This window comes from Anneissia japonica, unplaced genomic scaffold (assembly GCF_011630105.1).
Source record: "Anneissia japonica isolate Jap-2015-1 unplaced genomic scaffold, ASM1163010v1 scaffold287923_len1623670_cov205, whole genome shotgun sequence".
NCBI classification, from domain to species: domain Eukaryota; kingdom Metazoa; phylum Echinodermata; class Crinoidea; order Comatulida; family Comatulidae; genus Anneissia; species Anneissia japonica.
Window position 1 is genome coordinate 324105 of NW_022721637.1, and position 16744 is coordinate 340848.

Consider the following 16744-nt stretch of genomic DNA (forward strand, 5'->3'; position numbering starts at 1 on the left):
TTTTCAGAATAAATATAATGTAGATTTTTAGGTTCAATCAGTGGATTAAGTGTAATGTGAGTGGCTTCACTAATCCATAGCTGCTATATTGAAACAGGGGCCCCAAGTTGGAAGAAGTCAATTTGGGAGATCTGCAGTGGTGGGTCCATTTAAAATAGACCTGTGGGTGGGGGGGCGAAAGTTGATAATAAAGCAGTGAAAACATGCAAATATGAATTTGTGGAAATGCATTAATTTCCTAGAAATTGCTGCTTGCTTGCGGGTAGTGTGAGCGGCTGTCCTGATTTCCAGGAGACTTGATACCCTGTTGAAAGAACTTGCTCTGTTATAATTTTTTTTAATTTCATGTTTTTGTTAATGATAAAAAATCTTTTAAAAATAATAAAATAATATTGTGAGTGTCCCTCAGATTGGTTTAGGCTGCTTCCACCAGGTCCATTGCCATCACAGAATTTGGTCATCTGGTCTCTTGCCACTCTGCTTTTTACCACCCTGATTTTTACCACCTGGCCATTTGCCACCCAGTCTTCCATTGTAGGCCTGTTGCCGCCTAGCATTTTGGCAAACAACATAATGAACGATGATGCACATTTTTTTTGTCAAATAATTGTTGTTAATTTTCTAGTTCTTTTAGTTTACTGAAGGTAATACACCTGGAACATCTTGGTTTATTGCTTTTAAATTTGTGTCGTTTATTCTATCCTGTCGATCATTTGGATCCATTATCCATGATTTCAGTTCCAACAGTTATGTTAGTAAGGATGAATGTAGAAGACTGGAAAAACCTCTAAAAAAATGCAGAAAAGCTGAAGCTGATCACAAATTCTTGAATAATTGCAAATAATCAAATAATTGAGCAAAAAGTTTGTATTTTATGAAGCTATGACCTCTAAAATTTTGTGTTTATCTTATGGAAGTGTAGCTATAGATTGGTAGTAAAATGCTTGCCTTACAGTTTGTGGGTTCTTGGTTCAAGCTCTTTCAAAAACAACTCTACTCCCTAAGCATAATAAATCGTGTTTGCCAAGACAGTGACATATTAGCTACTAACAATTCTTGGCCCATGTGTATAAATAAATTTAAAAAACAAATTTGTATAAATATGCTAAATTTAGTAGTGATTCACTGTACTGCAGTATCAGTATTTTTGACCTGACAAACATGCTAATAAAATATATATAACCTAACAAATTACCATTTGCAGATAAAAAAAACTCAGTCAAAGTAGGTCACAATACCTTGTGTATTAGACAGTTTAAAAACCGTTGAGATTTACACCGTATTACTTGTCTTCCAGCGGTTCATTACTAGCTTACTAAGTAGTTGATCTATAAATGTGATTGGCACGAATGAGGTCCTAGAAGATTTAACCAATGCATGTGAAGTGTGAAACCATTTCTGAACTAAGGCCCAATAAATGAATGATTAGTTCATCACACCTGCCCGCATGTATTGAAAAAAATACTTTTTTAAAAAGAAAAAAAATCATTATTTAAAAACAAAATTGTTTAAAAATTTTTTTTCCATTTTTATTTATATTTTTTGGTAAATTGTTAGTAGATATTGTTTGTATTATCTCATTGGTGATATTTGGCTTTAGAAAAATAAAAAGCACTTTTCTAGTCTAGATAGGGTGATAAACTAATAAATTTTATTAAGTAGCCGAAAGAGCCACAGAATTTGTTACTGAAATTGACAATTTTGAAAGTCAAGTGGGGTTATCTGAAAGTTTTGCTTTTATTGCCTCAATGTTGGCAAATCCGGAAAGAAATTTCCCTTGTGCCACTGGATCCACTAAAGGTCAGTCATTCTGTGAAATGTTGTCTAATTGATTATTATATGTTATAAAATTCGCTGATAGCACTGGTCATGGTGGTGATTGATAGCCCTTGTTGTTCAAGTGTGTAACCATGGAGGTATAGTGGTGTGACTAAGATTATATGAGGTGAAGTTGATGGTGATGTGTACATTTTATGATTGATTGATTGATTGGTTGATTGATTGATTGATGTTGATTACAATGATGTAGATGACAATGATGGTAATGATGCAGATGATGATGATGAAGAATGATGATGATAGTTATGATGTTAATAATGTATTTCCAGACGATACTATCAAAAGTTTGTCAAAATTTAGACCAACGTAAAGTAGGGTAAGTAGAATGTATTATCCAGAACTTGTTTTATGTGTCCATGAATCATGTTAAAGGATGATGGTTGTGAATTATGCGGAATGTGCCTGTATAAATGAAATTCATACTGCAGCTTATATCCCTGTCTGCTTGTATATACTAATTTCATTAAGTATTAGTAACAAGATGTGGATCAAGATAATGGTGCTGAGAAAGATTATAATGAAGATGGTTATTACTAGGATGATCATGATGGTGATGCAGATGATGATGACGATCATCATCATTTCAGTAATGATGATTATGTTGATTATGATTACAATTATAATCATGATAAGATGATGATGATTATAATTATAATAATGATGATAAAAGATGATTATGAATACAATGATTAAAATAATAACTATTATTATTATGATAATGAGGATAAGAATTAGGAAAGTATAATACATACTCCAAGTATTGAAATACACGCCATCGTGTTGGGATTCAATATTTCGACATTAATTATGTCATCATCAGGAATGATGATGACATAATTAATGTCGAAATATTGAATCCCAACACGATGGCGTGTATTTCAATACTTGGAGTATGTATTATACTTTCTTATCTGAGATTAATCAGTGGACCTTTCGGTTTTAGGATAAGAATTGTTATGGTGATGATAATGATGATTTATTTATTTATCTATTTATTTTATTTATTTATGTATTTATTCATTTATTTATTTATTTTATTTATTCCTTCTTTTGACGTGATACATTTTCAATACAAAAGTAATCAGAATACAATCATTTTAAATAATATAAACAAAAGGCATATATAAACATGTAAGATAACCAAAAAGAACAAAAACAAGCATAATTTAAAAGTGATAAAATTCAAAATTAAGAATTAGCGTTTTTGAAAATGTCATATTGGTTGTATTTTTTCTTATTGTCATTTGGTAGATTATTTCATTCTTTTTCTTTTAGGAAAAATGATTTTTAATAATTTAAAATATAGCCCAAAATACCATAAGCTTTAAATAATCTACCTGCCTGGATCTTAAGTCTGTGTACCATTTTATCACCCAAAATAAGGAAGCATAGAATTATGCCTATAGGCCAATAGTAAAAAAAAAACAAATACAATTAAATGACCCTAAATCTAAATGTCATTGTGCCTGGCAATACAACTATTTTTCTTCTTCTTTGACTAACAGTAAATTGTATTTCACAAGCTCTTTCCCCAGGCCTCGCTAGATGTAATGGCTAAAACTAATGAAGTTTGATTGGGACGAATGCTTATGAAAATTTCTGATGGGACTTATGATAATGATGATCATGGTGGTACTGTTGATGATAATATTATTAATGGTATGATGATGATGATGGTATTAATTATTAATGTGATTATTTTGATTGTTGATATTATTGAGAATGATGATGTTTGTAATGATAATGATGTTTGTAATGATAATGATGTTATTAATGATTATAATGATGATCATGTTGCAAAAATAATGATGTTGATGCAAGTTTTACTATGATCACAGGTCTTCCTCAGGGTCCATAGAATTATAATATATCAGAGGATTCTATCGAAATCTCATCACTTGAAGGATATAAGAACGTAAAATTTCGGTTCAATTAGAGCCTATCATCCGATACTTGCAAGTCCATGAATCACGTTGAATGCGCAGTTTAACTAAATTCCATGATCCAGGAGTCCCTGCCCGCTCTTTATAACATGATATACCGACTACATTAAGTAATAGCAACATTAAGCATAAGGTTTTTTGTTATGAATTTTGGCAGCTGTTTTAGTTACATCTAATTGATTGCTCGAGAGACCGTTGAAGGATTTCGATTTCGATCGAAGCATATGATAAACGCAGAAAAAGAACTTACTTTGCAGTGATGGATGGTTGCATAGTTTCAAACTAATCTATGTGTTTGATGATCTCACGATGTCTGCTGTAAATTCATAATTTAATGAAAAGCATAATGTGGGACATGCCATTTATTCTGTCTCTACTATGCAATTTTAGTTATACTGTTTTTTTCATTGTATAATATATCTTTATATTTTAATTACAATTTCCTGTTGAATTTATTTATTTTCAAAAATTTAATGCATACTTAGACTATAGAAAAAAACTATAGATCTTAACATAAGCATCTTTTTTTTTTTTTTTGCAAATATTATCTTGGCATAGAAATGCTTAGAAAATTTGAGTCTACAGGTGTTCTGATAATGTCAGATGTAATCTGTCTAGTATAGTTATTGCATCAATACACTAAGATACCCTTACATTCTCTTAATCTATGTATTACAAAAATTTGTTTTGCTCCGGAAAAATATATTGTAGTTTATGATTTTATGAACTATATCTATGTGACATTTATACTGCCTAGTTCCCATAAATTACAAAGAAAATCATCATTTACATTTTTGTACTTTGTACTTTTTGTACTCAATTGACTGATAATATTAATTTTTAATTAGTGTGTGATTGATGACTCCTTACCTGACTCGAGGGTTTACTTTCTGTAGAGTTCTGTTCTTTCTTTTTAAATTTTTATTTCAGTTTTGATATTCATGCATTTGCAAGTTTTTTTCAAAATTAATTAGAAAGACACTGCTGCAAGATAAATACACCATTTAGCCATGAAAACAATAAATAGGTAAATTAATGATAATATCAAAATTGTTAATAGATTTTTGTAAAACAAAGTATGACAGAGTATAAATTGTAACCTTAGCAAAATGCATGCTATAAATTCCTATGTATAATATCATTTTGAACATTTATCACAAAAATATATAAATTTGTCATGATACTGTTTTTACCTTTATTGTGTTAATTTTGAAATTTGGTGCATCACATTTGAATGCTGTGAAAAATTGAAGTTGAGTAGAAAGTCTCCTTTCCAGTACTTTAGAGGATAAAACTGGCCGCTCTAAGCACGGCTCAAAGGCTTTACATCTAAGTCTTGCTGGGGTGCGTAGCTTACCTCCTCACACAGTGCCTACACTACAGTGGGCCTAAGCTTAAACCGCTTATTTCATGTGATTTTTAATGTGAATTATGATTTAAAAATCAGTATTGATTGGATTTCTTTGGTGTGATACATCCAAGGTTTACCCATGTAAGTCTTGAGACTTATATCCATTGGGGTCCTTGTGGTGGTGAAATTGACAGTACACCGGGAGCACACATGACCTATGGCTTAAATGTCTCATCTGAAAGACGGTGCACGTTTTTTAAAATTTCATATCAGCCCTCCTGCTTAAACATTAGGAGAGCAGTGATGGGACCAAGAGGTCTCCGGGGTTCAGCATACACATTGTGGCTACCACCAATTTAGCTGACTGAGAATAATAAAAAATAATATATTTGGTATTTGATAAATGTCATATGAAAAATTCAAATTAGTTGATGTAAACCTATAGCAAATATTGTACAACAGTTAAACCACAGTAAGCCCTATATCTTTTGTTTATGTATATTACTTTTATGTAACAGTGGGTGCAGCCATGTTAGTCTGAGCTAATAAATCAGTAGATGGACAGCAAGTTTAAGACTAACAAAATATAATTTCGTCAAACAAGCTTTCGTTCTCGCAGTGAACTTACCTGAAGACTTTCACTGCATGAAGGAAAGCTTATGTTTGATAAATTATGTTTTGTTAGTCTTAAAAGTGTTGTATGTTTTCTACAGGTATATTGTCATATATATCTCATTGAAAGCACTTTCTCCTCCAACTGATAAGGAACATTTTTGTTAAAAAGCTATGGTCAATATGATCTTAATTTCATGTGTTTCAATATTAGTTTGAATAGGAGGCAAATGATATGGTATACTCTGAAATGTTTGTACTAAATAAATGTTATGTCTACAATGTCAACATATGAAAACATAATTTTATTTATATATGTTTCAACACTCTATTCACTATAAAATATTTGTAATATGTTAGAATGTACAGGGTATATTGATTTCAGGTCATTGTTTTACTATATTTTAGGCACTAATTTAATAAATGTATCTTTTACTTGTACATATCAATATCCTTAAGGTGTCTTATTGAAAATGTTTTATTGTTATTTTATGTATGTGGGTACACTTCACAAATTTTAGTTGTAGTAATTTTAAAATTGTATAATATTTTTGTTTTTTTCCCCTGTTACCTGTGCAATTTAGGATTGGCCATTATCAGACGTGCCTAGGTTGTTCACTTGTTGGCTTTTTTTGCCGTCTCCGGAAACTTTTTCTTATTGTAAATATTTTATTGTATATTGGCAGTGTGAAGTTGATTAAATACTAAAATAAAATACTAGTACGGACAGATGTAGTAATATTGATAAAATACAAGTAACAATTGAATTTCTTAGGAAACTTCTTTAGAGCCAAGCTTATTAGTTTTAAAGATTCCAGTTTTATAGTTGATCATCAATGTAATTGCCAAGATATTTATGTTCTTTTACAATTTGTCATTGATCAGCAGACGCTCATGATTATGTTAAAATTTCCTGTAATCGATAATAATTTCCTTGGTTTTATCTACAAGTAGTTTTTCAGAACACCAATTAACAAATAGTTAACATATGACTTTGAGCATTTACATCATCAGTAATTAATCCTAAAAAATTATTTCTATGAAACAAGTATCATCTGTAAATGTAACCATGAATCTTTCCTTCCGATCAATAAATAGAAGTTCAAAGTCATTAGAATAATGGTGCCATAAAAATGGAATGATTGATGGATGAGGAGAGAAGAAATTGAGCATCATCACAGGGTTTGTTGTTAAATTTCAGAGGACTAGTGACTTTCTCAGCATATAGATTTTAAAAATTCTATTCATAAATATTTTTTGCCATGTTCTTTTCATTTGTACATCACAATACTGTATTTTGACCTATAATGGCAATAGGTTGTTAACATATATTCAACCAAATTCTTATAACAAGTATCTTATAACAGGTGACAGATTAATGTCACACTATGTACTTTATCATCATTTAAATGCCACTATAACACCTGCTTAATGGCCAGAAGATGACACCTCCTTATGCAACCAGTTGTTTTCGTTGATCATTGTGTACTGCCAATGGCCTTCGTATCTAATATTGATTTTTCTTCGTATTCTACCTTATATCTATCAAGAACATGCACCTGCAGATGTAAGTGTAGTGAAAAATTACACTAATTTGGTTTCCATAGCAACACCTTTGTTTGTACGACTGTCATAGACGTAATCGCTCTCACAACTTTCAAGCGATTTAGTGAAAGAAGCTAATGAAATGAGGAGGTCCTGATAAAATCAACTTTCTAACAAGTTGTCATCATTATTAATATGAATGATTGCCTCTGTTCATCCAATGAAAATATAAACATACTTGTGATTGACTGTACTTCATTTAGAATGAGATGTGCGGCTGAAATGTCAACATGAACTGCTTCATAGGTGTGACATCCAGTACTAAGTGGCCTAGTTCTGATTTTTTTAGCTCAATTAATTTCATGATTTGTGAGCCAAAAAAAAACGAAGAGAATAAGCATAGTCATTATCTTAACCATTAATTGCTTTTCAAATCAGTTTGGTATAACAGAGGCAGATATTTGATATCTCTCGAGTTGAGAAAGCAAAGCTGCCCGATAGGTTGGTGTTTGTACAATCAATTAAGACTTCATTTTCGATTCTTCAATTCCTGCTGTATTTTTCCATTGTGTTGTTGAGGGTTTACGTACGCACAAAGGAATTGCTGAGCCATCGGCCTTATTATACGTAAATGGTTAATTTCAGTTTGGCATTTCAAAATAACTTGCTTGACAATACGTGATGATGTCAATGCTTTAATTCCATAAAGCTTTCTACCATTATTACAGCCCTATTTTAATATGCCTAAAAATACTTTGTATAATATGATTTATTTCTGATCCTATTCACAAAATAGAAATGGAATGTTTAATTTTAGAAAGTAACAAATTTAGAGCATGAATAACATTGCTGTTGGGGGCTTAACACCAAATTATATATGTGACTAAATTGTGAGCGATAGAAATGGGAAGTTAATTCTATTGGCTTAGTGTTGTTCCAATATTCGTATCTTAATTTTAACTTATCTTATTTAAATTATTGTAATTTTACTATACCCCGTGCAAATGAATGAGCGATATAATTGCCGGTTGGATGAATATCTGTTTCAATGACTTTGACTCTGACTTGCTAAAGTTTTGAATCTTATTAAAAGGATTAAATTCAAAGCTTCTCGTATATCTTGGATGAATTGTCGATTTAAATGATCGGCCTAGAAACAGACATTGGTGGTAAATTTAGTTCATCCAAGATACTTTAAAACCATATTCATTCACTATCAAATTTAATTTTAAATTAGTTTTTTTAATTTTGACATTATATTTTGTAGAAAATAATGCTTTTTAAAAATTAATATCAACAATATTATCAGAACCTAAATCCCTTTTCATTCAGATTTCGATTGGAAGATGTAAGGAAAACTGTTCAGGATCTGAACAGCAACTGTCAGTAGATTTTGTAAGTTCATATTCTTCATATCCATTTCATCAATTGATTTTCTATCATCTCTTTCAGTATTCAACCTCTGTACACGATTTGTGTACTCAATTATTATATAATAGTGTACTATATTGTTATATAGTAAAATCAAATCAAATTTAAAAAAGAAAAAACATTTTTTTTACTGTATAAAACTAATATCTATTGCATTAAAATTTCTTGAAACTATTGTTTTTTTTGTTTTCAGAGTTCTGAGAATGATTCAAGCAATGAGACACTAAGCACTAAAAATGCTAGTAAGTTATTTTTACTATGCCTGCAAATATTTATTCTGTTGCTTAAAACATAGTGCTTCACATAGTGCTTCTCAACCAACAACAGTTCTTTTCAGAACTATCTATGAGGTGTACCGCAAGCATTAATATATATTATTACTTCGCCATGCAAACCTTCAAACAATACATTATTCTTATTATTATTATAATTATTATTATTACCATTATTATTATTATTATTATTATAATTAAAAATAATAACAAAATGTCATTGAGTAATGTGACAAGTTATAGCCTATTATTACTATAATTATTATTTCTGATTGGCTGAGAAAAATTTTTGAATCTTAAAGTTGGGTATGAAACAAATTAATGCATTTCTATGCTGATCATTTTCAAACTCACTGCAGTTGTGACGTCAATCCATTGTTGTACTACTTGGAAGCATTCATATGCATGTTATGTCCGGCCACCTGCAAGAACTTGATAGGCATGGTTGGTTCTTGTATGTGGTTTGTCGTGTCATGGCTAGTTATTGAGTAAAATGCTTAAAATCTATATAAAGTTGATTTTGTGTTTTGTACAAGTAGCCTACTCAAATATCAGTGATATCATTCTCCATAGGACAGGTCATCTGCATTCTTAGTATCATTAATTTATTATTATTAATAAAGGAACCTATGAATAACAGTTTATATTAAATAAGGACTACGACAGACATATTTTTGATTGAAAATCATTGGTTTTCATTAGGTATTTGATTTGAATTTCAAATCGGCATTATTAGCACATAACATAATGGATGATATGGTTACTATCAAATGAAAACTAATCAGTATTAGGAATTCCTATTTTTTAGTGCAGTTTTGTGGCTTAGGCGTAAATCTCATATATTTGTAAAATTGTAGTTTGTCTATTTATGTATTATTTTATTTTTTTCCCTTTGGTTAATTTTATGCACTACAAGTTTGTTGCTAAGTTATGCAACAATAAGCAGAGAGATTTGCTGTAGAATTTGGCACATAATATACACGTACATCTAATTAGTGCAGTGTAGGAATACCATGCTCTCGTCACCACTAAGATCTAGTAGATTAAATCTTATGGTGACGAGCATTTTCTGTTTTTGTTGCGCCATTAATATGAAATTCCCTGGCTCTTGAAGTTTGCAATTCTCCTTCTCTCAACATTTGGAAAAAACCATCTAAAAACTCTTCAACTTTTGAATTCTGTTTTACTGACAGCGCATTGATACTTTGTTTAATGCACTGTAGCAAATTTATATACATTACATTACTTTGATTGAGTGAGTGACACTGAATGCACTACTAAGCAGAATTTAGTTATAGAATTTGTCACAATTTAAATCCCAATGATATCTATTGATTGATAGATCAACAAGGAATAAGGATTATCGGTAAATTAACGCAAGTCTATAAAATACATGTCATGGTGGCTTTTAAAATATTATTTATAGATACAGATAAATATATTTTTTATGGTTCTATTTGTATCCAGGAGCAGATGATGCGCCACTTTGAGGGTAATAAACTATGTGAAATCTAAACATTAGACGAGTTATTAAAATATTTACTGTCTAGCGAAGTGCTCAAAATTCAATTAAAACATCGAATATTAATTTAATAGGATCACATTAGTGAACTTCAAATATAATATAAATCGAAAAAGCCTTTGTTAGTTGTAGCCCATAGCGACCACATGATTCCTGGTCCTCAAATACAAAACACTAAGGGAGAGGGGATAACAGTGCATCTAGTTGAGGGGGTCACCAAAAAATGTTTGTTTTACATTGAAAATTATGGGGTAAAAATGGATGGGCCCTTAGCATTATTAATTTACCATTACAACAATATCATAAAGGGTTATTTATTGGGTTTGTGCTAGAAGGTGTTGATACGCCAGGCTAGAGATCAGTGGCATATCTAGAAGTCTTGAAATGGGGGTGCTGGTGGAGGTGTGAAGGTGAAGTGGGAGGGGACTTGATGATCAGTTGGACTAACACGCAAAATAAAGTGATTTTAGGTGATTTTTAACTTCTTGCAATTGATTTTTGGGGGAAACTGGGGGTGTTGGGAGTTATTTTTAGATGGGTGTGCATTCCTCGCACACCCCTAGATACGCCACTGCTGGAGATCCCTTATAGATGGGAAGCTTTTTAAAAGGCACTTTATGACTGAGGACCCTTTTTCGTAAAATTGCTTAGAAAAGTAGAAAGTTGTACATTTAGCCTTACATACATGGAAAAAGACCTTTTCCTTTGAGGACGTCATTACACAGTGCCCGTTGACGTAATAGCATTAGTAGCTTAAGGCAGGACTCGGCCACTTCGACAGTTTCTGAACAGTTGTAAATCTTAAGTGAAATTTCAATAATTGATTGATGTACCATACAGTAGGTCTTCTGTGCATCCTTCTGCCCTTAGTAATAAGTTACTCCGTGCTTGCATAGATTCCAATCATAATCTCTGGTAGTTGCTTAAATTATTTTAGTCATTGCACGAGATGTTGATTGCCTTCTGTTTATGGATGTTCAGTTCTTTCAATAATGATGTTGGCGTTTAATCAGGTACTAATGTTTATGTTTATGTCAATTGTAATTACCAGCATATATCGCATACTGATTTGTTTGGATTAACACATTTTAACACTTCACAATTCAAACATTTTTCTGGGATGATGATGATTTATACTGAGAACCGAAGATGTTATATTGTTGTTAGCTTTAAAATTAATGAAATAAATGAATAAATAATTTAAATAAAATAACCAGGATTAGCAAAGATTGTTTTAGGGTTCACTGGGCACTACAGCTGATCACACAAATTTTTATTAATTTATAGCCAGTGGGATGAATTTTTTAGCAAAATAGATATTAATGACAAGCCCGTAGCCAGGGGGGTTCGAGGGGTTTCAAAGTTTTGAAATTAATTCCAAATATTTGAAATTTGGCATTTTTATTGCCATTTCTGGACATCTGATGTGTGATGTTTCTAGTGTGTTATATTTTTAAAATTTAACCATGGCAGGGCAGAGGTGGATGTGGACTCAAAGTGCCCTTTTGTGAAAAATTAGAACTCCTTTCTCCTGCCTAAGGGCTTGAATGAGTTTAAATGTAAAATTACATCAGAAAGCATGCCATAACAGAGAGCTCTGGGTTGATTGATGTACAGACAGTGGGATGAATGTGGCTTAGCAACTGCACGGATCATCAAATAAACATTTCCAGACAGTAGAACACAAGGAGATGAAGGGCTTGGGTTGTTTATCAACTCTTAGGATGTAATAATGGCTTGTACATGTGTAATGAGTCTGCACATATCACCTGATGTAGGGAGATGAGAACTCCAGTTGTATCAGTTCAGGTGCATAGGTGCTAATGAGGCAATACATAACACCACATCGCTTATGTTTTCTCGGAACCTTCATTTGCTAGTGTGTCAATACCGGTGAATACGATTTAGCAGAGCGCTACTAATGATGCAACATTTAATACCACAGCTGATCACCTAATTACTTTGAAATAAAAACTGAGGTTGTTTACCAACTCAATAGGCAGGGGGATGAATGTGGTTTAGCGAGTACAAAGATATTAATGAGTATGTACAGCACCAGCTGTTCTTAATGAGATTGAAAAACTTATTTATCAACTCAAAAAGTAGTGGGATAAATATCACTGTCAATTTTAAACTACTAGCTTGTCAACAGCCTCAAATTGTTATTATTCACTGACAGTTTAAGATTGTTACTAAAGTCAATGGCCAATGGCTATACATCTTTGAGCTTTTCAGGACAACAGAATAAAACAATGCCAGAATAACTGGTTGAAACAGAAAAGAAAGCATTAGAAAAAAAACCCAAATAAATTAAAATATAAATATAATATAAAAGATAAGAGTAGAACTTACAGTGTTTTGAATTTAAATTATTTCATATGTAATTATTTTTTCTTATTTTTTAATTTTTTTATATTTTTTTAAATATTTTGGCTAGCACCATCATGGACAGCCCACAAATTTATACCTAATGCCACTATTTAGTAAACCTGTCAGCATTTTTCATATGATAAATTGAATTTCTGAGACAAGTTGATCAAATATTCAATATTGATTATCAAACTGACTGATGTCACAATCACTTTTGAGGAACATTCTTAATTCTAATACTGTTTAAAAATAAAAAAGCAGTTGGCGCATCTGTTGTCGCTTTGACACCCAAATTTGAGGTCAGGGGTTCGAAACTCTCGCCGTGCACGTCACTTGTGTCTATGGGCAAGACACTTTATCTATGTTTGTCTGTCTCTACCCATGAGTATAAATCGATACCTGGTAGGACGTTTCGTGCACTGAGTACACATGCACGACTAGGTGTACTCCCCAGGGTGCAGAGAAAGTTCCACTTTGTGCTGGTTTGCCGTCGTATGTTATCCAGTGACCAGGGGTAATAAGACTCAGTGCCTTTGATCTTTGATTTGGAATTGGCTCTATGTAAATCTTTTGGCATTATTATTATTAAAAATTAACATGGATTTCTCTATTATTTTTCTGATTGTTTGTGTCAGTTAATAGGTCCATGGTCAGACCATGTAATGCATTTTTTGCATCAGCTTCTAAGTTATTGCAGAAAACAAAGCCATTTTCCAGTGAATCCTGTAATTATATTGCCAATTTCAGTCAATTGGTCGGTTTCAATTCCAACTTAATGGTAAATAATTTTATTATCTAAATGAATGCTGTGAAAACATGCTCACTGTAGAATGCAATTCCAATTTAATTGTAAATAATTTTGTTATCTATTCAGATGAATGCTGTGAAACCATGCAACTGTTTGTACCGTCCCCTTCGTCTTCACCTGATTCAGTTAAACTGAAGTGGCAGTGCATCAACAGAAATGTCTCCTGTGATGCAGCCGTCATATTTATCATTCAACAAAAAGTCAACAAGGATGAGTTAACTGAAGAGTGGAAAACTATTCCAGATTTAATTGTATGAATTTGTCTATTCTTTAAAGTACATTTACGATTTATAGCAACAAAAATTACCTGTTGTTCGGTGTCCTTTTGTTTGAGCATCATATTAGTTGCTAATTATATTAACATCCTTTCTGAGAGCCCTAATCTTTTTTCCAAAGGACACAGTTTAAAACTCATTTAGTTGATTTTAGTGCTAGCTTTTTAACAGCTAATGGTTTTGTCTAAATTAGTATATAGCACTGGTCATTATTAGAATAATAATTGTGATGTTTGATGCCAAGAATGCTAATTACTAAATGACCAGTTAACACAGCCAATAGATGATAAACAATCACAACAAACACAATCTATAATTTTAAAAAGTGTTTATCTGAAGACAGAAATTTGTGACGTCAGCTGAAATGTTGAAGCTATTTGTTTCTATTAAATAGATTGTAAATTCAACACAACAAGTGCTTAGAAGACTGGAAGGCTGTTTTTATTCCATGAGAGTTGTTGCTGTCAGCCAAGATGGGATTCAAGGGATAAGCAACAACGTTAACTTGACTGGTATTACTGGTTCCTATAATTATCATTACTGAGTGTGTGAGAGTTGTGTCATAAGTGGAGAGTTGGATTAACAGAGAGAGGGTTTCAAGGGTGGCACCAGCCAGGTGGGGGGGGGGGGAGGTGGGGATGGGGCCCTAATTCATCGGAAAGAAAAAAAAAATTATATGTATTTTATACATATTGGAGACTCCAAAATCGATTAAATAAGCATTGGAGACCCCTAAATTGGCAAAATTTTCAGGGGGCTGGAGCACTTTCTAAACATTACAAGCGACACTCGACCACACCCACTTTGCTCTCGTCTGGGAAATATTTGCTCCCATCAGGCAAATCATGGCGTCACCCCTAAACTGTTTTATTTTGCAGCTGAGAACTAGAGCTGGAAAGGGAGGAAAGCTGGTTTCAATAAAAGTGACATAACTAAGGGGGTGGGAGGTGGAGCCAAGTCTGTAAAATAGACATTTGTGCCACCAAAACAAAAATAACAATGTAAATAACAATAGATACCTAGTATTTAGTATGACATCAATCAATCAATTCTTTCTTTATTCATCAATAAAAAAAAAATAAGATAAGAATGAAAATATGAATATTTAAATAAATGTAACTGACCTCCAAGAAACTCCAGGTAATGTGTAAACAGGAGGCCCATCAAACTAATTTATTTTAATCAATCTTAGAGGAAAAAGCTAACCTAAACAACAACTAATTTTTAAAAAGAACACCTAACAAACTAAGGATGGGATTTAAAATTAAAATTCAATATACATCTAGATGTGTATAAGAGACAGAGCAATAAGTTCCCAAATGCATTAGTTCTACTATACTTGTGTTTAAAGGTGAGAGTTTCTGGATATCGGGCATTAATCACAAGATATTCCAAAACATCAAGATCACTTAAATTATGTAAGCATTTTACAACAAAAATAATGCTATGGAATTTTATTCTTTGAACCAAATCAGTTATGTTAAGGATTTTCAGCCTGTTAGAAAAATCACCTTAAACACATAAAATAGTAATACATATTTATAAAATAATTGTAATGAAACCAATAATGGTATTAATTAACAATAAGTGGCTTAATAACAATAAAAATGATAATATTAATGTTTTTACCATTTTAAATATTGTTGACAGGTTATGAAATATCTTTATCTCTCACCAGCCTATCCAGTACCAGTCAATGCCTCTGTTGTATTGTTTGATAATAGAACAAACCTGGACGCTAATGTTAGCCTGACCCCTCATGTTGGTAGGTTTTGTTCTTTAGTTCTAACAATAAGGAATTATATAGAGCATTAATGTACCACAAATAAACATTAAAAATACACATTATTTAACTTTTAAAAACCTTCTTAATATTATAATCATTATTAGGAAATATTAAAATATAAATTAAATAGATGAAAGAAACTTAAAATTACTGTATTTTTCAAGTGAATCAAGTTAATATTTATATAGTAGCTTTATATTTTTTTTATTAATTGTTAAATAATTTATCTAGATATAAAAGCGCATAGAGCCTTTACATTATGCGCTATATATATTAACAATTATTATTATTGTTGTTATTATAGGATGGGAGAACACGTTTAGTTATTGGAATTTGAAAATTGATCATGATCAGATTTATAATTCAACAGACCCACAGGCTCCAATACTACCTAAGGTATACTTGTGTATATTGGTATGATTTATCTCCCTTGGAAATCACCATATCTCCATCATCACTGCTGTAACCATTGGGTTTGCTACTATCATCAATCACCATCACTGCTGTAACCATTGGGTTTGCTACTATCAACATCACCATTATCTTTATCATAACTGCTGTAACCATTGGGTTTGTTACTATCAACATCACCATTATCTCTATCATAACTGCTGTAACCATTGGGTTTGTTACTATCAACGATTATTATATCATTATTATCATCAGTATCACATTTGTTACCTGAACATTCTCATCTTCCTCATCATCAATTATAATTTTGTCATCATTTTTTCATCATCGTCATCATTTTCATCATCGTCATCATACTTGTTCTTATTAGTAGTATCATCATCTTAATAGTAATAATAATAATAATAGTGTAGTTTTATATAGCACACATATCCATCTAATGTAAGATGCTCAGGGCGCTTGATATGTGGACTAGGAACTCGATCAATGACTTTCTTCGCCCCTAAGGGTCCCTTTGTGTCTGTGTTACCCGGTAACCCGGTACCAGCAATTCTCGTCGTCCACCACAGGGGCTAGCTG

The 16744-nt window shown here is 31.9% G+C and overlaps 1 protein-coding gene across 9 annotated transcripts in view; it reads left to right on the forward strand.

Annotated features, from left to right (window-relative positions):
- LOC117111633 (vascular endothelial growth factor receptor 3-like) overlaps positions 1–16744 on the forward strand; it is a 33979-nt gene that overhangs the window by 7980 nt on the left and 9255 nt on the right. For all 9 annotated transcript variants that reach the window (XM_033254580.1, XM_033254582.1, XM_033254584.1 and 6 more), the window contains 6 exons: positions 8623–8685; positions 8915–8963; positions 13760–13944; positions 14363–14480; positions 15647–15733; positions 16059–16150. In XM_033254580.1, coding sequence (XP_033110471.1) covers positions 8623–8685; positions 8915–8963; positions 13760–13944; positions 14363–14480; positions 15647–15733; positions 16059–16150 — 594 coding nt within the window. The remainder of the gene's footprint in view (positions 1–8622; positions 8686–8914; positions 8964–13759; positions 13945–14362; positions 14481–15646; positions 15734–16058; positions 16151–16744) is intronic.